The 25,933-nt window shown below is 37.9% G+C and overlaps 1 protein-coding gene and 1 pseudogene across 1 annotated transcript; both read left to right on the top strand.

Annotated features, from left to right (window-relative positions):
- Positions 1-823: 823 nt before the first annotated feature.
- On the top strand, positions 824-3,955 carry LOC109569096 (olfactory receptor 8J2-like; annotated as a pseudogene).
- A 13,513-nt stretch (positions 3,956-17,468) lies between these two features.
- Positions 17,469-18,416, top strand: LOC109569297 (olfactory receptor 8J2). The gene has a single exon (XM_019974637.2). It carries the CDS (start codon positions 17,469-17,471, stop codon positions 18,414-18,416), a length of 948 nt encoding a protein of 315 aa, XP_019830196.2.
- Positions 18,417-25,933: the final 7,517 nt, after the last annotated feature.

Here is a 25,933-nt window from a genome sequence, read left to right as displayed (position 1 = left end):
CTGAATGATACTAAGAATGAACAGTAGCAAAGTGTAAATTTGCTTGTGGGCAGCTGAATCTGAGGAGTATTGTAATGATTGTTAAGGAAAAAACAGGCTAATGAATAAGTTTTCCACAGAAATACTAAAATAACCAGTATGATGACAATGTACGAGAGGGCAAGAAGACCTGTAGCAGCAAAGAGAAAAACAAGTAGATGTCACTCGAGCTCATCAACTTCTTATAGGTACCTCTCTTTTATCTCAAGAAACACAAGCGCATAGAGAGGCATGTATGTGTGTATAAACACCTACACATATATAGACACCGTATATTTTACATGTGCTAAGTCACTTCAGTCATGTCCGACTCTTTGTGACACTATGGACTGTAAACTGCCAGGCTCCTCTGTCCACGGATTCTCCAGGCGAGGTTACTGGAGTGCCATTTCCTTCTCCAACATACATATACATGCAGCATATTTGCATGAGACATTAATATAATTTACATATGCAAGTAAATATAAATACATCTCATCATGCAATTTATGTATGTTTATCCAATAAACACCATATCCTATAGTACATAAGTACATCAGTTGCTTGGTCAAACAGTTCTAAGATCCTGAAATAGAACTCTGGAGAGTTTGTATTGCTGAATTTGATGAAAAGATGAAGAGAAAAGACCATTAAGAAAGTTCTGAAACTTTTAAGTGTTTGTCAACAGAAGTGAACTGATTTTAAGTGAAATACTTAACAATATGGCATGTAACAAAAATAGAGACCACTTTACAGTCTATTAATCACTTCCATTTTCCCCACTAAGGTGAAATCAGCAAAATACATGGCTCCAGGGAATCGCACTCAAGTGACTAAATTCATTCTAATGGGAATCTCAGATCTTGCAGAACTCCAGATTCCTCTTTTCTGTGTGTTCCTGGTCATCTATGGACAGGTCATAACAGGGAACCTGGGAATCGTCATCCTCACCAGCGTGGACTCTCAGCTTCAAACCCCCATGTACTTTTTCCTCAAGCACTTGGCTATCATCAATTTGGGCAATTCTTCTGTCATTGCTCCCAAAATGTTGGTTAACTTCCTGGTTACAAAGAAAACCATATCTTACTATGCATGTGCAGCCCAACTAGGTGGATTCATAGCTTTTGTTGTGGCTGAGATTTTCGTGCTGGCTGCCATGGCCTATGACCGCTATGTGGCTATTTGCAGCCCCCTGCTCTACCGTGGTTTCTCCACGGATCTACCTTCTCCTGGCGGCCCTTATTTACATCTACAGTCTGATCACAGCACTGACGGTCTCTTCCTGTGTGTTTTCCGTGTCATACTGTTCGTACAATATGATCAACCATTTTTACTATGATAATGTCCCTTTGTTAGCATTGTCCTGTTCTGATACCTACATTCCAGAAACAGCAGTGTTTACCTTTTCAGGGACCAATTTGTTTTTCTCTATGATTATTGTTCTAACATCATACTTCAACATCATTCTTGCCATTTTGAGGATACGTTCTTCAGAAGGGCGACAAAAAGCGTTTTCCACCTGTGCTTCTCACATGATGGCTGTCACTGTGTTCTATGGGACTCTTCTCTTCATGTATTTGCAGCCAAGGACCAACCACTCATTAGATACTGATAAGATGGCCTCGGTCTTCTATACCCTGGTGATCCCAATGCTGAACCCCCCTCATTTACAGCCTGAGGAACAAGGACGTGAAAGATGCATTGAAGAGATTCCTGGATAGCCCATGTCAGTCATTCAGATTAATGCAAATTTAAAACTACAGCTATCTTCATTTTAGAATTAAATCCTGCTAAGTGAATAGGTAGTAAATTGTTAAAATTCCATTAATATCAATAGAGAAAGCTTAATCCTTTTCATTCCAACTTCAAGTACCCAATTTTCCCTATTTTAAAAGCCATTAATTGTTCAAAGAAAACATACTAATATAAGGAACACACAATAATTTTAAAATAAATACAATCTAAAATAAAATATATGTTAGAAAAATATTTTTATAATTTTTTAACAAGAAAGAAAAATCCTGATAGTTAAGGTGGATTTATGTTGGAATCGATTCTTGGATAGTTGTTGAGAGTCAGATCATCTTCCTTGCCACAGACATGTTGACATTTTGTTTGATTACTGAAAGTTTTATTATTTTTTGCAGCATTTTACCTATTAAGTTATCAACCTTTCTGAGCTCATTGATATCTTGCATCTAACCAAATTTATATCACAAGAAATAAAGCTTTCAGGAATAATGAAACCTAATAAAAAGTATACTTAAAAAAAAATGTGTTGAAACACATAGGCAAGCACATCAACAAAGCACTAGTTTTCAAGGAAGTAAGATAGAAAAAGGAATTTGTCTGCCAGCTCTCATTTTTATTAGTCAAAGCTTACTCAGTGGGACATTGTCACCTGTAATTTCAAATTATGCTTACTTGAGTGCTCAAGTGGTTCCAAAACATTCATGTCCAAACTATTAGAGCAAAACCTTGTTGGTGGTTAGGGGAGACAGGAAACACAGGGCATAGTCACGAAGCAAGGTCTGAGAATGCCTGTGAAAGTTCAGTTCAGTCAGTTCAGTCACTCAGTTGTGTCCGACTCTTTGTGACCCCATGAATCACAGTGTGCCAGGCCTCCCTGTCCATCACTAACTTCCGGAGTTTACTCAAACTCATGTCCGTCGAGTCAGTGATGCCATCCAGCCATCTCATCCTCTGTCGTCCCCTTCTCCTCCTGCCCCCAGTCCCTCCCAGCATCAGGGTTTTTCCAATGAGTCAACTCTTCGCATGAGGTGGCCAAAGTACTGGAGTTTCAGCTTTAGCATCAATCCTTCCAAAGAAATCCCAGGGCTGATCTCCTTTAGAATGGACTTGTTGGATCTCCTTGCAGTCCAAGGGACTCAAAAGAGTCTTCTCCAGCACCACAGTTCAAAAGCATCAATTCTTTGGCTCTCAGCTTTCTTCACAGTACAAATCTCGCATCCATACATGACCACTGGAAAACCATAGCCTTGACTAGATGGACCTTTGTTGGCAAAGTAATGTCTCTGCTTTTGAATATGCTGTCTAGGTTGGTCATAACTTTCCTTCCAAGGAGTAAGTGTCTTTTCATTTCATGGCTGCAGTCACCATCTGCAGTGATTTTGGAGCCCAAAAAAGTAAAGTCTGATGCTGTTTCCACTGTTTCCCCATCTATTTCCCATGAAGTGATGGGACCAGATGCCATAATCTTAGTTTTCTGAATGTGAAAAGTTAGGAATGAGGAAAGAGCAACTACAGGGTCCCTCACTGTGTAGCTGCAACAAAACTAATTGTTAAGAGCTTCATAAATTTGCATGCAGATATCCAGTATCTCGGTACTGTAAATTCATTTTTACTGTTCATAATAAAACTACAATCATATATCATTGCCTCCTTTCAGCTAGCAAAGTTTAACTGACATGACATCATGGAAAGCTGTTAGAGGTGTTGTTGTTTAGTAGTAAAGTCATATCTGACTTTATTGTGATCCCACAGACTGTAGTCTCCCAGTCTCTTCTGCCCATGGGATTTTTCCAGGCAAAAATACTGGAGTGCATTGCCATTTTCCTTCTCCAGGGGATATTTCCAATCCAGGGACTGAACCCAAGTCTCCTGCATTGGTTGGTGGATTCTTTACCTCTGAGCCACAGGGACACAGTTCAGTTCAGTTCAGTTCAGTCACTCAGTCTTGTCCAACTCTTTGTGACCCCATGGACTGCAGCACATCAGGCCTCCCTGTCCATCACCAACTCTCAGAGTTTACCATTACCAGGGCTACAGGTGTTAGCAAATAAATAATCCCCAAATTTTATCAATATATAAACTGATAGAATCACTATGAAACATCTATGATGTATCTATTAGATGTAAAAGTCTTTATACACTATGACCTAATAATTTTCAAGTATTATCCAAGTACATAGACTAGAAACATTATTGCGTATGGGTAACATGAGGAATAAAAATATGACCTGCATCATTATCCATAATAAAGAATACTCAAAAGTAACTACAATGTCTATGTAGATCAAATATGTGAATCAAATCCGTAACAATCAAGATAGTTAATCTCAAACTTTTAAGGTTGAGCAAGAAAAAAGCTTACATATACATACATATATGTAACACCGATCACAAATTACATATCTATAGACATATACAATTACACATGTATATAACCAATCACAAAAATATATAAATATCTTAAATTCAGTCATATCAATTTTAAAACCACATAACTAACAATTATACACATGTACATATGTAATATGTGTATGGGGCTTCCCGGTTGACTCAGACAGTAAAGCCTCTTCCTGCAATGCGGGAGACCTGGGTTCAATCCCTAGGTCAGAAAGATCCCCTGCAGAAGGAAATGGCAGCCCACTCCAGAACATTTGCCTGGAAAATCCCATGGATGGAAGAGCCTGGTAGGTTACAGTCCATGGTGTTGCAAAGAGTCAGACCCGACTGAGCAACTTCACTTTTCACGTATGTATACAGTGCTTCCCTGGTGGCTTAGTGGTAAAGAATCCTCCTCAATACAATGGGTTTGATCCCTGAATTAGGAGGATCTACTGGAGATGGAAATGGCAACCCACGCCAGTATTACTGACTGGGAAATCCCATGGACAGAGGAGCCTGGTAGGCTATAGTCCATGGGGTTGCAAAAGAGTTGGACATGTTGTATTAGTCAATTCTAATTTTCTCTAGATGAGGTGGCTGAATGGGATTGAGAGAGGTTGGACCGATGGAAATTAGGCTTACATGTAAGTATGTGTTACTTTAAAATAATGAACCCAGTAAGACAAAACTATGGTTTAATGTGAGTGATCAAATTATAGTGTCCATAAAGTCATTATTCTGCTTATTTATATGTGTGTGCTTCTTATAAATAGTTTGAAAGTGAAATTTTGTGATTCTGTGATAGAAAATACCTCATATCAATAAATAGTAGGCTAAAATGAGAGATCAAGTTGTCAAATAAAGCATCAATGAAAGTGAAAAGTTCTAAAACAAGGAGTTAACTAAACAAGAGCAATAACATGTATGAGATCTACTCTAAGAACTTCAATTAAAAAATTGATATTCATTGTCTTCAAAACCATTCCCATTTTGACTTTATGTTGAAATTCTCTGATTTTTTAATTATTTTTTAAATTGACCCAGAGTGATATTATTATTATTTTTAATGTAAGTTTATATAATTGGAGGCTAATTACTTTACAATATTGTATTTGTTTTGCCATACATCAACATGAATCCACCATGGGTGTACACATGTTCCCCATCCTGACCCCGTCCTACCTCCCTCCCCATATGATCCCTCTGGGTCATCCCAGTGCACCAGCCCCAAGCTTCCTGTATCATGCATCGAACCTGGACTGGTGATTCGTTTCACATATGATATTATACATGTTTCAATGCCATTCTCCCAAATCATCCCACCCTCGCCCTCTCCCACAGAGTCCAAAAGACTGTTCTATGCATCTGTGTCTCTTTTGCTCTCTTGCATACAGGGTTATCATTACTATCTTTCCAAATTCCATATATATGTGTTAGTATACTGTATTGGTGTTTTTCTTTCTGTCTTACTTCACTCTGTATAATAGGCTCCAGTTTCATCCACCTCATAAGAACTGATTCAAATGTATTCTTTTTAATAGCTGAGTAATACTCCATTGTGCATATGTACCACAGCTTTCTTATCCATTCATCTGCTGATGGACATCTAGGTTGCTTCCATGTTCTGGCTATTATAAACAGTGCTGTGATGAACATTGGGGTACACGTGTCTCTTTCAATTCTGGTTTCTTCAGTGTGTGCCCAGCAGTGGAATTGCTGGGTCATAAGGTAGTTCTATTTGCAATTGTTAAAGGAATCTCCACACTGTTCTCCATAGTGGCTGTACTAGTTTGCATTCCCACCAACAATGTAAGAGGGTTCCCTTTTCTCCACATCCTCTCCAGCATTTATTGCTTGTAGACTTTTGGGTAGCAGCCATTCTGACTGGCATGAAATGGTACCTTATAGTGGTTTTGATTTGCATTTCTCTGATAATGAGTGATGTTGAGCATCTTTTCATGTCTTTGCTAGCCATCTGTATGTCTTCTGTGGAGAAATGTCTCCATTGGCCCAGTTCTTTGGCCCAGTTTTTGAATGGGTTGTTTACTTTTATGGAATTGAGCTGCAGGAGTTGCTTGTATATTTTTGAGATCAATTCTTTGTCAGTTGCTTCATTTGCTATTAGTTTCTCCCATTCTGAAGGCTGTCTTTTCACCTTGCTTATAGTTTCCTTTGTTGTGCAGAAGCTTTTAATTTTAATTAGGTCCCATTTGTTTATTTTAAATTTATTTCCAATATTGTGGGAGGTGGGTCATAGAGGATCCTGCTGTGATTTATGTCAGAGAGTGTTTTGCCTACGTTCTCCTCTAGGAGTTTTATAGTTTCTGATCCTACGTTTAGATCTTTAATCCATTTTGAGTTTATTTTTGTGTACAGTGTTAGAAAGTGTTCTAGTTTCATTCTTTTACAAGTGGATGACCACTTTTCCGAGCACCACTTGTTAAAGAGATGGTCTTTTCTCCATTGTATATTCTTGCCTCCTTTGTCAAAGATAAGGTGTCCATAGGTGCGTGGGTTTATCTCTGGGCTTTCTATTTTGTTCCATTGATCTATATTTCTGTCTTTGTGCCAGTGCCATACTGTCTTGATAACTGTGGCTTTGTAGTAGAGCCTGAAGTCAGGCAGGTTGATTCCTCCAGTTCCATTCTTCTTTCTCAAGATTGCTTTGGCTATTCGAGGTTTTTTGTATTTCCATACAAATTGTGAAATTATTCGTTCTAGTTCTGTGAAAAATACCATTATTAGCTTGATAAGGATTGCATTGAATCTATAAATTGCTTTGGGTAGTATACTCATTTTCACTATATTGATTCTTCCAATCCATGAATACGGTATATTTCTCCATCTATTAATGTCCTGTTTGATTTCTTTCACCAGTGTTTTATAGTTTTCTATATATAGGTCTTTTGTTTTTTTAGGTAGATATATTCCTAAGTATTTTATTCTTGTTGTTGCAATGGTGAATGGAATTGTTACCTTAATTTCTCTTTATATTTTCTCATTATTAATGTATGGGAATGCAAGGGGTTTCTGTGTATTGATTTTATATCCTGCAACTTTACTATATTCATTGATTAGCTCTAGTAATTTTCTGGTGGTGTCTTTAGGGTTTTCTATGTAGAGGATCATGTCATCTGCAAACAGTGAGAGTTTTACTTCTTCTTTTCCAATCTGGATTACTTTTATTTATTTTTCTGCTCTGATTGCCGTGGCCAAAACTTTCAAAACTATGTTGAATACTAGTGGTGAAAGTGGGCACCCTTGTCTTGTTCCTGACTTTAGGGGAAATGCTTTCAATTTTTCACCATTGAGGATAATGTTTGCTGAGGGTTTGTCATATATAGTTTTTATTATTGGAGAATGTAATGGCACCCCACTCCAGTACTCTTGCCTGGAAAATCCCATGGGTGGAGGAGCCTGGTAGGCTGCAGTCCATGGGGTCACTGAGTCGGACACGACTGAGCGACTTCACTTTGACTTTTCACTTTCATGCATTGGAGAAGGAACTGGCAACTCCCTCTAGTATTCTTGCCTAGAAAATCCCAGGGATGGGGGAGCCTGGTGTGCTGCCGTCTATGGGGTTACACAGAGTGGGACATGACTGAAGCGACTTAGCAGCAGTGGCAGTTTTTATTATGTTGAGGTATGTTACTTCTATTCCTGCTTTCTGGAGAGTTTTTTTTTTTTTTTTTTTATCATAAATGGATGTTGAATTTTGTCAAAGGTTTTCTATGCATCTACTGAGATAATCATATGCCTTTTATTTTTCGATTTGTTAATGTGGTGTAGTATATTGATTGATTTGTAGGTATTGAAGAGTCCTTGCATCCCTGGGATAAAGCCCACTTGGTCATGGTGTATGATCTTTTTAATGTGTTGTTAGATTCTGATTGCTAGAATTTTGTTAAGGATTTTTACATCTATGTTCATCAATGATATTGGCCTGTAGTTTTCTTTTTTTGTGGGATCTTTGTCAGGTTTTGGTATTAGGGTGATGGTGGCCTCATAGAATGAGTTTGGAAGTTTACCTTCCTCTGCAATTTTCTGGAAGAGTTTGAGTAGGATAGGTGTTAGTTCTTCTCTAAATTTTTGGTAGAATTCAGCTGTGAAGCCATCTGGATCTGGGCTTTTGTTTGCTGGAAGATTTCTGATTATAGTTTCAATTTCCGTGCTTGTGATGTGCCTGTTAAGATTTTCTATTTCTTCCTGGTTCAGTTTTGGCAAGTTGTACTTTTCTAAGAATTTGTCCATTTCTTCCATGTTGTCCATTTTATTGGCATATAATTGTTGATAGTACTTTCTTATGATCCTTTGTATTTCCATGTTGTCTGTTGTGATCTCTCCATTTTCATTTCTAATTTTATTGATTTGATTTTTCTTCCTTTGTTTCTTGATTAGTCTGGCTAATGGTTTGTCAATTTTATTTATCCTGTCAAAGAATAAGCTTTTGGCTTTGTTGATTTTTGCTATGGTCTCTTGTGTTTCTTTTGCACTTATTTCTGCCCTAAATTTTAAGATTTCTTTCTTTCTACTAACCCTGGGGTTCTTCATTTCTTCCTTTTCTAGTTGCTTTAGGTGTAGAGTTAGGTTATTTATTTGTCTTTTTTCTTGCTTCTTGAGGTATTCCTGTATTGCTATGAACCTTCCCCTTAGCACTGCTTTTACAGTGTCCCACAGGTTTTGGATTGTTGTATTTTCATTTTCATTCATTTCTATGCATATTTGATTTCTTTTTTGATTTCTTGTGTGATTTGTTGGTTATTCAGCAGCGTGTTGTTCAGCCTCCACATGTTGGAATTTTTAATAGTTTTTCTCCCGTAATTGAGATCTAATCTTACTACATTGTGGTCAGAAAAGATGCTTGGAATGATTTCAATTTTTCTGAATTTACCAAAGCTAGATTCATGGCCCAGGATGTGATCTATCCTGGGTAAGGTTCCGTGTGAACTTGAGAAAAAGTTGAAATTCATTGTTTGGGGATGAAATGTACTATAGATATCAATTAGGTCCAAATGGTCTATTGTATCATTTAAAGTTTGTGTTTCCTTGTTAATTTTCTGTTTAGTTGATCTATCCATAGGTGTGAGTGGGGTATTAAAGTCTCCCACTATTGTGTTATTGTTAATTTCCCCTTTCATACTTGTTAGCATTTGTCTTACATATTGTGGTGCTCCTATGTTGGGTACATATATATTTATAATTGTTATCTCTTCTTCTTGGATTGATTCTTTGATCATTATATAGTGTCCTTCTTTGTCTCCTTTCTAAGCTTTGTTTTACTCTCTATTTTATCTGATATTAGTATTGCTGCTCCTGCTTTCTTTTGGTATCTACTTGTGTGGAATATCTTTTTCCAGCCCACACTTTCAGTCTATATGTGTCCCATGTTTTGAGATGGGTCTCTTGTAGACTACATATATTCGGGTCTTGTTTTTGTATCCATTCAGCCAGTCTTTGTCTTTTGGTTGGGGCATTCAACCCATTTACATTTAAGGTAATTATTGATAAGTATGATAATGTTTCCATTTACTTGATTGTTTTGGGTTCGAATTTATACTCCCTTTTTGTGTCTCCTGTCTAGAGAATATCCTTTAGCATTTGTTGAAGAGCTGGTTTGGTGGTGCTGAATTCTCTCGGCTTTTGCTTGTTTGTAAAGTTGTTGATTTCTCCTTCATATTTGAATAATATCCTTGCTGTGTACAGTAATCTGGGCTGTAGATTATTTTCTTTCATCACTTTAAGTATGTCCTGCCATTCCTTCCTGGCCTGAAGAGTTTCTATTGAAAGATCAGCTGTTATCCTTATGGGAATCTCCTTGCGTTTTATTTGTTGTTTTCCCCTTGCTAATTTTAATATTTGCTCTTTGTGTTTGATCTTTGTTAATTTGATTAATATGTGTCTTGGGGTGTTTCGCCTTGGGTTTATCTTGTTTGGGACTCTCTGGGTTTCTTGGACTTGGGTGATTATTTCCTTCCCCATTTTAGAGAAGTTTTCAACTATTATCTCTTCAAGTATTTTCTCATGGTCTTTCTTTTTGTCTTCTTCTTCTGGGACTCCTATGATTCGAATTTGGGGCATTTAACATTGTCCCAGAGGTCTCTGAGATGGTCCTCATTTCTTTTAATTCGTTTTTCATTTTTCATCTCTGTTTCATTTATTTCTACCATTCTATCTTCTACCTCACTTATCCTATCTTCTGCCTCCATTATTCTACTATTTGTTCCTTCCAGAGTGTTTTTGATCTCATTTATTGCATTATTAATTATATATTGACTCTTTTTTATTTCTTATAGGTCTTTATTAAACCTTTCTTGCATCTTCTCAATCCTTGTCTCCAGGCTATTTATCTATGATTCCATTTTGTTTTCAAGATTTTGGATCATTTTCACTATTATTATTTGGAATTCTTTATCAGATAGTTTCCCTATCTCTTCCTCTTTTGTTTGGTTTGGTGGGCATTTATCCTGTTCATTTACCTGCTTGGTAATCCTCTGTCTCTTCATCTTGTTTATATTGCTGTGTTTGGGGTGGTCTTTCTGTATTCTGGCAGTTTGTGGAGTTCTCTTTATTGTAAAGTTTCCTCGCTGTGGGTTGTATGGGTGGCTTGTCAAGGTTTCCTCGTAAGGGAAGCTTGTGTCGGTGTTCTGATGGGTGGGGCTGGATTTCTTCTCTCTTCAGTGCAATGAAGTGTCCAGTAATGGGTTATGAGATGTCAGTGGGTTTGGAGTGACTTTGGGAAGCCTGTATATTGAAGCTCAGGGCTATGTTCCTGTGTTGCTGGAGAATTTGTGTGATATGTCTTGCTCTGGAACTTGTTGGCCTTTGGGTGGTGCTTGGTTTCAGTGTATATATGGAGGCATTTGATGAGCTCCTATCAATTAATGTTCCCTGGAGTCCAGAGTTCTCTGGTGTTCTCAGGATTTGGACTTAAGCCTCCTGCTTCTGGTTTTCAGTCTTATTATTATAGTAGCCTCAAGACTTCTCCATCTATAGAGCACCATTGATAAAACATCTGGGTTAAAGATGAAAAGTTTCTCCACAGTTAAGGACACTCAGAGAGGTTCACAGAGTTACATGGAGATGAGAAGAGGGAGGAGGGAGATAGGGGTGACCAGGATGAGATGAGGTGGAATCAAAAGAGAAGAGAGCAAGCTACCCAGTAATCACTTCCTTATGTGTGCTCCAAAGTCTGGACCCCTCAGAGATGTTCATGGAATTATACAGAGAAGAGAAAAGGCAGGAAGGAGACAGAGGTGACCAGGAGGATAAATGGGGGAATCAAAAGGAGAGAGCTCCAGTCAGTAATCAGTTCCCTAAGTGTTCTCCACTGTCTGGAACACACAAAGAGATTCACAGAGTTGGGTAGAGTAGAAAAGGGGGAGGGAGGAGATAGAGGAGACTTGGTGGAGAAAAAGTAGAGTCCAAAGAGGGAGAGAGCAATCAAGCCAGTAATCTCACTCCCAAGTAAAAATGGGTACTGAAGATTGGGTTCTTAAAGGTACAAAATTGATACCAAATAGCAAAAAGCAAAGATTAAAAATCTAGAGTAGAGGTTGGATTTTCAAAAATTCAATATTAAAGAAAAAAAGTCACAAAAATTATAAAATATATTATGTATGAAGTTTGCTTTAAAAATAGGGTCTTTTTTTTTTATTACAAAGTAATAGTAGGCTATAAAAATGAAAATTAAAGGAGTAATAGAGGACTTAAAAATTAAAAAAAAAAAAGAAAAGAAAAGAATGATCATAAAAATAGTAAAAATATATCTAGGACTTTCTCTGGTGTTCTTGTGGGCAGTGTGGGGTCAGTTGATTTTTTGATAGTTCCTTGGTCCGGCTTATATTTCTCAAGATCTATAGGCCCCTTCCTATGTAGTCGGTACTAACTACAGGGTTTTAATCTATTGCACCTGTCACTTCCAAGGCGGTTGCCTTGGTTTTAGCTTCTTCTGTTTGCTGGTCTTTTCAGTGTCTGATTTCCACCCTGACACAAGGGGTGCTGGTGGACACTTTTTTAGGCTCACTTGTTTAGTCGTGCTGTGGGGAGGGAGGGACACTGAAAACAAATAACACTGGCATGTGCTCGCAGTGTCTCAGCCACACTGGGCCTGCCCCCACTCAAGATGCGTGTGCCCTCCCTGCCCACACAGCTCAGGCTCTAGGTTCCTCCGTGGGGAACCGTCCGAGCTGGCCCTGGGCTGCATGCACCTCCGAGGTCTAAGCTGTTCAGGTTCAGGTACTCGGGTAGTCCTCAGAGGTGCAGACTTGGTTAGGCCTGCGTTTTGTGCCCTTCCCAGGTCTGAGAAGCTCACGTGACCAGGTGTTGGCGAGTTCTGTCGCTGTGACTTATTGCCTCCCCCATCCCTGCTGCTTGGTTTTCTGGGTGTACAACTGGCGCACCTTCTCAGGCGAAGGTTGGCCATCCAGAATGCCAAGAAGTCTTGGTTAGCTATGAAGCCTTCTTGCAGTTTGGTAGATAATGCCTCTCTGGAGCCGCAATTGCCCACTTCTGGCTCTGGCTGCCTGTCACCGGACGGGGATGGTCTGCTGCCTGCTAGTTCTGTTCAGTCCTTTGTTGTGTGAACGGGCCTGAGGGTGTTTTAGGTTAGGGCTTTTTGCATAGCTCTAATCAGACCTTTGTTCTGTGTGTGGGCCTGGCGGTGTCTTAGGTTAGGGCTTTTCACGTGGTAGCTGTCCCACAGTCTGGTTTGCTAGCCCAAGTTAGTTCCCTCAGGTTGCCCTTGGGGCATTCAGGCCTGGTCCTTACTCTAAGCAATGCAGCCCGCCCCTCCCTGCCCAGCCCCCACTTGCTAGCGGTGGATGCAGGCGTCTGCGCTGCTTCTCCGCTGGGGGAGTTACCGTTGGGCACTCTGTGCCCAATCTGTGGGTAATCTGTGGGTTTTAATTATTTATTTATTTTTCCTCCCTGTTATGTTGCCCTCTGTGGTTCCAAGGCTCACCACAGACTTGGCAGTGAGAGTGTTTCCTGGTGTTTGGAAACTTCTTTTTTAAGACTCCCTTCCCTGGATGGAGCTCCATCCCTACCTCTTTTGCCTCTCTTTTTATCTTTTATATTTTTTCCTACCTCCTTTCAAAGACAATGGGCTGCTTTTCTGGGTGCCTGATGTCCTCTGCTGGCATTCAGAAGTTGTTTTGTGGAATTTACTCAGCATTCAAATGTTCTTTTGATGAATTTGTGGGGGAGAAAGTGGTCTCCCTGTCCTAGTCCTCTACTATCTTAGGACCGCCCCTGTGATTTTATTTTAATATGCAGCAAATACAGCAAGGTTTATTCTTGACACAAAATTGGAGGCTTTGCAGTTGGTTCTACTTCCAACATTCACATTAAGTTGAACATTGGGATCAGAATTCTGTGCTTTCTAGCCACTGGATTTTCTCCAACCCAGGGCCAGAGGCAACACTCTCAGAAAATGTCAGAAGATGTAGAGGTACAAGATGAAATCACCATATGCAATAGTTATTGAATGTGATTATCCAAGCATGCCCCCAAGCTGTCTCCACATTTTCACTCTGGGGGGAAGTTTTGCATAGAGACTTGACTAATGAATATTCAGTTTGTCATTCTTTCCCTGTGGAATCTGGCCTGAGCCAGGGGATTCTGGTTCTCCTGTTCAGGAACTGGGCCGTGAACAGAGATTTCATTGTGAAGGTCTTCAGGGACTTCAGAATCTTGTATAATTCAGTCACCTGTGGCTCAACAGTAAAAAAATTCTCCTGCCAGGGAGGAGACACAGAAGATGCAGGTTCCCTGGGTTGGGAAGATCCCCCGGAGGAAGGCATTGCAACCCACTCGATTTTTCTTGCCTGGAAAATGCCACTGACAGAGCAGCCTGGCAGGTACAGTCTCCAAAGAGTCACAAAGAATGAGACATGACTGAAGCTACTGAGCACAGCACATAAACCAGTTAGTACACTTCATACCAAGGCCTCAGGAGCAGGTCTCAGCAGATCTCTCTTTTCGGGTAGGTAAATTTCAAAATCTTGTTTATTACAAATTCTGAAAGAGACAAGCAAGGATATTGAAAACTTAATCAATTCAAATCAGAACTGGCACTTGTCCAGTGGTTAAGATTCTGCACCCTAATGCTGAAGACATGGGTTCAATTACTGACTGGGGGAGTAATATCTATCCTGCATGCCTTTCAGAGCATGGCCAAGGGGGAAAAAAAAAAGACAAAAAGTAGTGAACTGCAATCATAATTGAAGTTATATCCACTTTGTTCTCTTTTCAAGTCATTCACTTTTCTACCTGCTGATTGATTGCAAAGTGGAAGTGCTGGTGATACAGCATAAAGAGTATTTTCTAGCATTTCCACCAATAGACTGACCTTTTGCACAGAATAACAAAGTGTGACTAAGGAATTCTATTTTACCTTAATTTATAAAGAAATGTTTTCTGCAGAACTGATGGATGTTTTAGAGGACACACTACACTACATAGGAAACTCTGTGTCTATTCAAGATTCTACATCTCCAAGTAAGATCTATTCTTACTTAATGCCAATAAAAACAAGTTTTTCTTCCCTTCCTGTTTTTTGTGTTGCCCAGTGTGATAAACCTTCAGATGGAAAGACTTTTGGTGTCAGCAGTCATTCTCTATTGCTGGTGGACACTGAGAGCGCATGTTAAGATGCAGTGTTTGTCTCTAACACAACCCATTTAGGATAAATTCCATAGTCAGAGACCAATGGAACATACTCTTGAAATCACATCAGTATCTATTTAAAAAATAACTTGCAATATTATTTTTCATTCACATTTTGAGATAAATGATTAACATTTGTATTTTTTTTAATTTTGTTCACTGAGAATCTGTGTTTTCAGAAAATCTACAAAATAGTTTATTTTGAAAATAAATTTGAGAAAACTATTTTCCAAGAATTAAAATAGTTACCATCAGTAGCAAATTCTAAGTCAAACAAGATTATAAATACATAGGTGAAAACTGGGGCTCTTTTATAGAAACTTTATTTCAGTGACGACTACTTACCTAATGAAAAAGTTTTGCATTCTTTATATCTTATGATAAGTGGTAACCAGTAATAGACCATGATGCATATCATGGCCTCCATTTTAAAAGCTAACTGCACAAATTGAGACTAGACAATATTTCCTGTTATTGACACTCTTTTTATCCTTCTTAAATTAAGAATGAGTTTATTGAATATATTATCTCATAGTGAAGCTTGCACTGACTTGCTTTATGTATAGCAAACGAATATTTTGCTTTGAGTGTTGCCACTGTTTCTCATCAAAAGCTTACTTATGTATTTATTTTAAATGCAGTGGTAGAAGGCAAGAAATAAGGCATAGATGGTGCAACATCAGATCAACTCATTAGACCCATATTTGATGTATGGAGCAGAGTATCTTTACTTAATAGAAACGAAAAAAGGCAGATGTAAGAGAGTCAGGTTGTAGGAGAGCATATCTGGATTTGTTTAACTGTACAGCTAGATACCATCTGTCCCTGTGTTTTGAATATACAAAATTATAATTCACTTAATATTTTCATCTCAACTATAAAATTTCCAGTAAGGGAAAATGAGTTACTGGGACTGAAATAATTAATCACATTTTAAAAAGTTATTCAAGGGACTTTCCTGGTGGTTTCAGTGGTTAAAAATCTGCTTGTCAATGCTGGGAACATGGGTTCAGTTCCTGGTCTGGGAAGATCCTAGATGCCGTGCTGCAACTAAGCCCTTGAACCACAACTATTTAGCCTGTGTGCTAGAGCCTGCAAGCTCCAACCACTGAGCCCTTATGCTGCAAGTACTGAGGCCACATGACTAGTTATTTTAGGTTCATTATTTCCACTTTGTGAGAACTAAGTTTACGTGTACAATACCTCATTTAATTTATAAAACATGAAGACACAATTACCTGGTAAAAATCACACAACTAATAATTGGTGGACTAACAAATAACCAAAAGATTAATAGACCAAATAAGTAAACAAAAATACATAAAAAATTATAAAACCATGTTATTAACTGATATCCTATACAGACACTGAGTAACTTAATTTCACTGAGCCTGAATTGTCTCATCAGATCAAAAAAAAAAAAAAATTTTTTTTACCCATCTTCCAGGATGCTCATGCAGAATAATTAAATGATTATTTCAAAATACTTCACATACTTCTGGGCACAGCATATAGGAAGAAAGAAAGAAAACAGAGTGAAGTCACTCAGTCATATCCAACTCTTTGTGATCCCATGGGCCATATTCTGCCAGGCTTCTCTATCCATGGGATTTTCCAGGCAAAGATACTGGAGTGGATTGCCATTTCCTTCTCCAGAGGGAATTGAACATGGGTCTCCTGCAGTGCAGGCAGACTCTTTACTGTCTGAGAGACCAGGGAAGTGTATACTACATACTAAGTAATGTTAAGCTTTGTACTAATTTATCTGTATAAATAAACGAATCGAATTTTTTTTTTAAATAAAAATGGACTTTAAACCATTTAAGGAAAAGGGGTATATGTTGGAAAGGAAAAAAAAAAAAAAAAAAAAGGCTGTCAGAATAAAACAATAAGGAAGAGTGAGCAATTAGAAGTCAGAATCATAAGAAAGGACTGGTTTGTTTTATTTGGCAGAAGAAAGGAAATGACATAAAGGAAAGAAGATTCAGAGGAATTTCTCTCTGATGCTAAGGAACAATATTGAAATATAAGACTGCCTGTGGGCAGCTGAAGCAGAAATGGTAATGATTATTAAAGATAAAACTGCGTTACTGAAAGTGTTCCCCATAGAAAAATGGAAATTCCCAGAAATTATGGCAAAGCCTGGTCTGAGGTGATGACCTGTAGCCGCTAAGGTAAAATAACTTGATATTTCTCTAGCTCATCAACATCTTATAGGTACCTTTTGTTAATCACTGGAAATACCTACACAGAGGCAAGTGTATGTGTATTAATATGTATTAATTAAATATTCGTTAAATATGTGTAATATGATTAATATATTAATATTAATATGAATACATGTAATGACATAATACAATAACGTGCATTTATTCAATATAAACCATATCCTGCAGTGAATAATACGTTCATATTTTGGTCAAATAGTTATAAGATCCTGAAATGGGTCTCTGCAGAGTTAGTATACCTGAATTTTGTGAAAAGATAGAGAGGAAAACAAGGAAGATCTGAGACTTTTGACTGTTTTTGAACAGAGGTAAACTGATTTTAAATGAAACCTTTAACAATCTGACATCTAACAGGAAAAAACATGATTTTATCCTCTGTTATTCTCTTTCCATTTTCCCCATTAAAAGAGGAAATCAGCAAAATATATGGCTCCAGGGAATCACACTCATGTGACTGAATTCATTCTAATGGGAGTCTCAGATCATCCAGAACTCCAGATTCCCTTTTTTTGTGTATTCCTGATCATCTATGGACTGACCCTGGCAGGGAACCTGGGAATCGTCATCCTCACCAGCGTGGACTCTCAGCTTCAAACCCCCATGTACTTTTTCCTCAAGCACTTGGCTATCATCAATTTGGGCAATTCTTCTGTCATTGCCCCCAAAATGTTGGTTAACTTCTTGGTTACAAAGAAAACCATATCTTATTATGGATGTGCAATTCAACTAGGTGGATTCTTAGTTTTTATTGTGGCTGAGATTTTCGTGCTGGCTGCCATGGCCTATGACCGCTATGTGGCTATTTGCAGCCCCCTGCTCTACCAGGTGGTGGTTTCTCCACGGATCTGCCTTCTCCTGGCGGCCCTTATTTACATCTACAGTCTGACCACAGCACTGACGGTCTCTTCCTGTGTGTTTTCCATGTCATACTGTTCGTCCAATGCGATCAACCATTTTTACTGTGATAATGTCCCTTTGTTAGCATTGTCCTGTTCTGATACCTACATTCCAGAAACAGCAGTGTTTACCTTTTCAGGGACCAATTTGTTTTTCTCTATGATTATTGTTCTAATATCATACTTCAACATCATCCTTGCCATTTTGAGGATACGTTCTTCAGAAGGGCGACAAAAAGCGTTTTCCACCTGTGCTTCTCACATGATGGCTGTCACTGTGTTCTATGGGACTCTTCTCTTCATGTATTTGCAGCCAAGGACCAACCACTCATTAGATACTGATAAGATGGCCTCGGTCTTCTATACCCTGGTGATTCCAATGCTGAACCCCTTCATTTACAGCCTAAGGAACAAGGACGTGAAGGATGCATTGAAGAGATTCCTGGATAACCCATGTCAGTCATTCAAATCAGTGTAAATTTAAAACTGCAACTATCTCCAGTTAAAGGTTTTATTTGTTTCTGAAAATTTTGCTAAGTGATTAAGCAATAAATAAAATTCCACTAATTTTAAGGAAAAATCTTAATCCTTTTAATCTCATCTTTAAGTACTACATTTTCCATACAAAATGTATTAAGTGACTGAAAAAATATATTAATATAAATAATACAAAATTATTTGAAAATACTTTAAAAATATAATATAAGTATATACAAGGTTTTCAGAATTTCTAAATATGGAAGATAAAAATGAATGACTGTAGGAATTTTTTTTGAATGTTTACTATGACTTAGATTATCTTCTTTATCACAAATATCTTTTCTTCAACTACTAAAAGTTTCATTATTTTTTGTAGTATTTATCCATCAGCTTTTCAACCAATTATTAATTTGCATTTAAAATAAATTTGAAAAAAATAAGTTTGTACAGGAAAATTAATGTTGAATACAGAATGCTTAGATATACATGAAAATAGGACATTTGGCAAAACTGACTAAAAATACATAGGAAACTTTATTCTATTTTTTCATCCTTTATGTTTCATACATAAAGCAAAATATCAATGTTCATTCAAATATGAAGTATATAATTTTTTTCCTAACATAGACTCATATTAAAAAGTTTTTGTTATAAAATCATAACAGCAAATACTTCTTTTAGTGAGAGTCAAGTTCATGAGTTAATTTTCAACTTTACTCACAAATAAGTAGATTATTTGAAGACAGAAAAGTTGTATATAATGTATATATCTGGTCATCAGGGACAAAGCCAGTAATAACTTGGTACCATTATCCTTTAGAATTTTATATTTTATTATTTATAATTATATAAACGTCCATAGGGAATGTTTGTTTTCTTTTATTACAGTTTTATTTAACTTCATCAACCTAGGTACTTGCAATCAGAGAAGTTTACTTTATAGCAGAAAACAATTCTCTCTGAGTCTGGTTAGGTCAACAGAAATAGAGCAACAGGACTAAACTCACACTTGTATTTCTACCAATTATCTGCAACCTATTTAATTAACTTAAGTTAGGAATTTAAGTTAAGGAAATCAGTCCTGAGTATTCATTGGAAGAACTGATGCTGAAGCTGAAGCTCCAATACTTTGGCCACCTAATGCAGAGTTGACTCATTGAAAAGGGATGTTGGGAAAGATTGAAGGCAGGAAGAGAAGGGGACAGCAGAGGATGAGATGGTTGGATGACATCACTGATTCAATGGACATGAGTTTGAGCAAGGTCCAGGAGCTGGTGACAGACAGGCCTGGCGTGCTACAGTGCATGGGGTCACAGGGTGTTGGACGTGACTGAGCAACTGAACTGAAATGAAGTTAAGAATTAAAACTGCAGTGTTTCCTACTTCTTAATTTGGTTGACATATATGTATTTTCTAAAATAATTATGTTGTCACTTGTATTAGCTTCCGAACGGTGCTATAACAAATCATCACCAATTTGGAAGCTTGAAACAATGTGAACTTCTTGTCCCACAATTTTGGAGATCAGAAGTTCACAATGAGTCATCCAGACTTAAAATCAAGGTATCAGAAGATTGTATTCCTTTCAGGACCCAAATAGGGTTCAATCTGTCTCCTTGCCTCTCCCACCTCCTGCAGGTTCCATATACCTTGCCTGGCGTTCACCTTCCATCCAACAAAGCCATCATTCTAACCTCTGCTTTCACTGACACATCTCCTCTGCTTCCTACTTTTGCATCTTTCTCTCCCTGTGACTACTTTTGACTCACTCACATGAGGCCCTTTACTTAATCACATTGGCAAATCTCTTTTTTGCTTTAACATTTCCATTGGAGGGTAATTGCTTTAGAATACTGTGTTGGTTCCTGTCACAGAATCGACCACAGGTAAACACATGGCCCCTCACTCCTGAACCTTCCTTCCATCTCCCAAGGTTTGAGAATACCTTTGGAAGTTAGGAAAGACTTGAAACAGCAACCAGAAGGACCTCTCATCCTGTAGCTGCAATAGAGACAGTAAGTATAAAAACTTGAGCCCAGCTCTGTAATATAAGGATGCCCTAGGCCAAAAGCACTGCAAGTGTGTTAATCTTGGAGGTGGAGGTCATAAGTAAATCCTTTCAAGATCATGAAAATAAGAAAAGCCATTCAAATGTCCCAAATTCAGAATAGCAAATGCCATTTTACAAATTTAAATCCAAAAACCTACTAAAAGGTCCTGCCATTTTCTCAGTAATGTCTTTTGTTTTGAAGGACTGTGATCAGGTATCTCCATTATTTTACATATGTCTCAAAACACTCAGGTTTAAAAGATGTTTCTAGTTCAATAATCAAAAAGATAATAGAAACTGGTCCCACTTATGTTTTTTCTTTTCTTTTTAATTTAAAAGCAAACTTGAGTTTTAAGGTTTTCAGTGAAGATTTGCTTGTCTTTTGGTCAGAAGAGGTTACTAATAATTGAAAAAAGAATACTTTATGAGCTATTATGGGTAAGTTTAGTTTGAGCAGCTATTGTTCCCACCCTGGAAGTCCATAAACATTAACTCCATTTGTCTACATTGTCATACCTGCATCTCTACTTTCCAAAGGGCTGTTTCCACAAGCCATTTCTATGGAAATGAAAAGTCCATTCAAAGATATTATTCAAAATATAAGTAGGCTGAACTGAAGATTGGATATATAGGTAGAAGTGGTCAAAATGAAAACAAAAACGGTTTGATGATCAGTCAATTTCTGCTACAGGATGTATGTGGCAGATTTTGTGTCACTTCAATGATTATTTCTTCAGCATTATTCAAAATTGTCAGTCTTATCACTATCGTGGACATTTGAATATTAAAACTATTTTAAAATATGTGTTATCTGTATCAGTTGGAATGGATAATGCTTAGTATATCATTCTATTCCAAATCATTTGGATGATTATTTTAAAAAAATAATGTATTAAGAAAGCAATTTTGGCTCTAAGAATTTGAATCTGGTTTAATTATTTTTTACAGTCCCTTATCATGTGAACAAATTGTACATATTCATATGTTGGATGCTCAAAGTACAAAATTTTGTGTAGTGATGATATAATGTATATTGATAAATCTTGGCATAGATTCATATTAATTTAAATAAATTAATTTTGCTTGTATTTCTCTTATCAGGGACTCACTCCAGGAAATATTGAGTTGGTCAAAAAGTTTCCTCAGTTTTTAAATGCAAATACAATAAATATTTTTAATTTTGTCCAAGAACATCATTGAACAATGTATTCACCATTTCATTACTACCTTCTGCCACTTTTTAGGTAGCTTCATATTTCCATCTTCCCAACAACTTTTGTCTTTTTTTTGAGCAAAGACCTGTTCCAGGTGCCTTTTATAGTCTTTCAGGGAATTGAAAATGTTTTCCATTATGAGAATCTTATAAAGGGCAGAATAAATGGAAACCTGAAGGTACAATATCTGGTGAATACAGTGGTTGAATCAGAATTTCCCAGCCAAGCTGTAACACTTTTTGCCTGGTCATCAAAGAAATATGGGGCTTTACATTATCCTGATGGAAGATTAAATGTTTTCTGTAACTAATTCTGGATGGTTCTCATCGGGTGTTGCTTTTAGATAATACAATTGAGAGCAGTACTTGTTGGAATTAATCATCTAGTTTTCCAGAAAGAACTCATAATAGAGGACTCCCTGCTAATCCCACCATATACACAACATCTTTGAATGAAGAACAGCCTTTGGTGTGGTTGATGGTGGTTCATTTCACTTGCACTGTGATTTCTTCCATTCCTCAATAGTGTACAGTATACATTTTTCATCACCCACCACAAATTTTTTTAAAAAAACAAAATGTTTTTATTATGTTTAAGTAGAGAATAGCTTGTGGAAATATGATCATGAAGGTTTTTTTCACTTAACTTATGTGGAACCCAAACATCAAAGTGATTAATATAACCGGGCTGGTGCAAAGGATGTTCAGTGCTTGATCTGGATATTTTGAGTATGTCAGCTATCTCCCACGTGGTATAATGTTGATTGTTCTCAATGTCTCGAGTTGATCGCTATCAACTTCACCTGGTCCACCCAATGGTGGAGCATTGTCTAGCAAGAAATCTCTAGCACAAAACTTGGCAAATCATTTTTAACACATTTGATCAGTCACAGCACCTTCTCCATACACTGCACAAATCTTTTTTGGGGGTTTCAGTTGTGCTTTTATCTTTCTTTAAATAATAAAGCATAATATGCTAAAACGTTGCTTTTTGCTTTCATCTTCAATATTAAAATGGCTACACAAACATTCACCAGTTTTGATAATTTTTAAATGCATGTTGATATGACAGCTGTTTTGATACAATCTATCAAATGATATTAAAGATAAATAAATGCTATTAGAGTCATTTTATGGGAAAAAAGCAAACAAACTTTTTGACTAACACAATATATCACAGAAAAGTTCATTCATGGATCTGTGGGGACCACACACATAAAGTCATTAACTGTGGTGACACAGATAAAATTCCAGAGTTGGTAACTAGCTGAATCCCAGTACTATGGAAGCAAACATTTCAAATTAAAGGAGACCCAGATTATAGTAATTTTACAAAACAGAATAGAGAGAAATAATGGTGTTTGTACTAAAATGGTCCCCGGAGAAGGAAATGGCAACCCACTCCAGTACTATTGCCTGGAAAATCCCATGGATGGAGGAGCCTGGTAGACTACAGTCCATGCGGTCGCAAAGAATTGGACATGACTGAGTGACTTTACTCACTCACTCACTCATTCACTAAAACGAGGCTTCTCTGGTGGCTCAGATGGTAAAGAATCTGCCTGCAATGCAGGAGACCCGGGTTCGGTCCCTGGGTTATGAAAATCTCCTGGAGAAGGGAATGGATGCCCACTCTAGTAATCTTGCCTAGAAAATTCCACAGACAGAGGAGCCTGGTGGGCTACAGTCTGTGAAGTTGCAAAGAGTTGGACACGACTGATCAATTAACACACACTCACACCACCCCCTCCACACACACACAAACAGTAAAATTAATGTGCTTCAAAAATGTAGAGTTGAATGAGACTCTTTAAGCATCAAAGCAAGTTAAATGATAACACGCTGCTGCTGCTGCTGCTAAGTCGCTTCAGTTATGTCCGACTCTGTGTGACCCCATAGATGGCAGCCCACCAGGCTCCCCCGTCCCTGGGACTCTCCAGGAAAGAACACTGGAGTGGAGTGCCATTTCCTTCTCCAGTTCATGAAAGTGAAAAGTCAAAGTGAAGTCAATCAGTCGGGTCCGACTCTTCGCGACCCCATGGACTGCAGCCCACAAGTCCATGCAATTTTCCAGGCAGGAGTACTGTAGTGGGGTGCCATTGCCTTCTCTGAATGATAACATGAGTGCACATTAAAATGTATACTATATTTACATTATATGGCTGTATTTCTTTTTAAGAGCATACAGCAGCTTTCATAGAGAAGGTGCCTGTATGAGGAAGAACTGGGGTGGGAATGGGAAATGAGGATTGAAGAGGATTATAAGATATAGAATTAGGCTGTGAGTAACTCAATTTAGTCCCCTGAGAATGAAAAATGAGTTACATACATATTCATAATTTGTATTTCTTCTGAGTCTTTAGAACCAAAGAAGAGGTGGCAAGAATACACAGAAGAACTGTACAAAAAAGATCTTCATAGCCAAGATAATCATGATGGTATGATCACTCACCTAGAGCCAGACATCCTGGAATGTGAAGTCAAGTGGGCCTTAGAAAGCATCACTATGAACAAAGTTAGTGGAGGTGATGGAATTCCGGTTGAGCTATTCCAAATCCTGAAAGATGATGCTGTGAATGTGCTGCACTTAATATGCCAGCAAATTTGGAAAACTCAGCAGTGGCCACAGGACTGGAAAAGGTCAGTTTTCATTCTAATCCAAAAGAAAGGCAATGCCAAAGATGCTCAAACTACCGCACAATTGCACTCATCTAACATGCTAGTAAAGTAATGCTTAAAGTTCTCCAAGCCAGGCTTCAGTAATACATGAACCATGAACTTCCAGATGTTCAAGCTGGTTTTAGAAAAGGCAGAGGAACCAGAGATCAAATTGCCAACATACACTGGATCATGGAAAAAACAAGAGAGTTCCAGAAAAACATCTATTTCTGCTTTATTGACTATGCCAAAGCCTTTGACTGTGTGGATCACAATAAATTGTGGAAAATTCTGAAAGAGATGGGGATACCAGACCACTTGACCTGCCTCTTGAGAAACCTATATGCAGGTCAGGAAGCAACAGTTAGAACTGGACATGGAACAACAGACTGGTTCCAAATAAGAAAAGGAGTGTGTCAAGGCTGTATATTGTCACCCAGCTTATTTAACTTATATGCAGAGTACATCATGAGAAATGCTGGGCTGGAAGAAGCACAAGCTGGAATCAAGATTACCGGGAGAAATATCAATAACCTCAGATATGCAGATGACACCACCCTTATGGCAGGAAGTGAAGAGGAGCTAAATAGCCTCTTGATGAAAGTGAAAGAGGAGAGTGAAAAAGTTGGCTTAAAGCTCAACATTCAGAAAACTAAGATCATGGCATCTGGTCCCAACACTTCATGGGAAATAGATGGGGAAATAGTGTCAGGCTTTATTTTTTTGGGCTCCAAAATCACTACAGATGGTGACTGCAGCCATGAAATTAAAAGACACTTACTCCTTGGAAGAAAAGTTATGACCAACCTAGATAGCATATTGAAAAGCAGAGACATTACTTTGCCAACAAAGATCCATCTAGTCAAGGCTATGGTTTTTCCAGTGGTCACGTATGGATGTGAGAGTTGGACTATGAAGAAAGCTGAGCGCCGAAGAATTGATGCTTTTGAAGTGTGATGTTGGAGAAGACTCTTGAGAGTCCCATGGACTGCAAGGAGATCCAACCAGTCCATTCTAAAGCAGATCAGCCCTGGGTGTTCTTTGGAAGGAATGATCCTAAAGCTGAAACTCCAGTATTTTGGCCACTTCACGTGAAGAGTTGACTCATTGGAAAAGACTCTGATGCTGGGAGGGATTGGAGGCAGGAGGAAAAGGGGACGACAAAGGCTGGATGGCATCACTGACTCTATTGATGTGAGTTTGAGTGAACTCCGGGAGATGGTGATGGACAGGGAGGCCTGGCGTGCTATGATTCATGGGGTCACAAAGAGTCGAACATGACTGAGCGAGTGAACTGAACTGAACTGATGACATGTTTAAAGAGTTTTGTCTTTATCCTCAGACATAAAACTTGAGCAGAAGCCGTGGTGGAAAATACTGAATATTGAAGTAATTTATGGGCGATCAAAGGATTTATCCAACAAATGATAAACTGAAATCCAGATATTTGAGTGAGTGAAATAAAATTAATAATAATAAGGATTTGAATTGCATCTAAAAGAGTGTTTTCTCAATAGGGAAATCAAAAATAATTAACCAAGACTATAGTGGCTTCATTTCATGTTCTTAGATGCTTTGGGAATAATCAAGAAAT

The sequence above is a fragment of the Bos indicus genome, chromosome 15 (genome assembly GCF_029378745.1).
Source record: "Bos indicus isolate NIAB-ARS_2022 breed Sahiwal x Tharparkar chromosome 15, NIAB-ARS_B.indTharparkar_mat_pri_1.0, whole genome shotgun sequence".
NCBI lineage: Eukaryota > Metazoa > Chordata > Mammalia > Artiodactyla > Bovidae > Bos > Bos indicus.
Note: the sequence above shows the minus strand (reverse complement) of the source record. Positions and strands in the feature narration are given on the sequence as shown.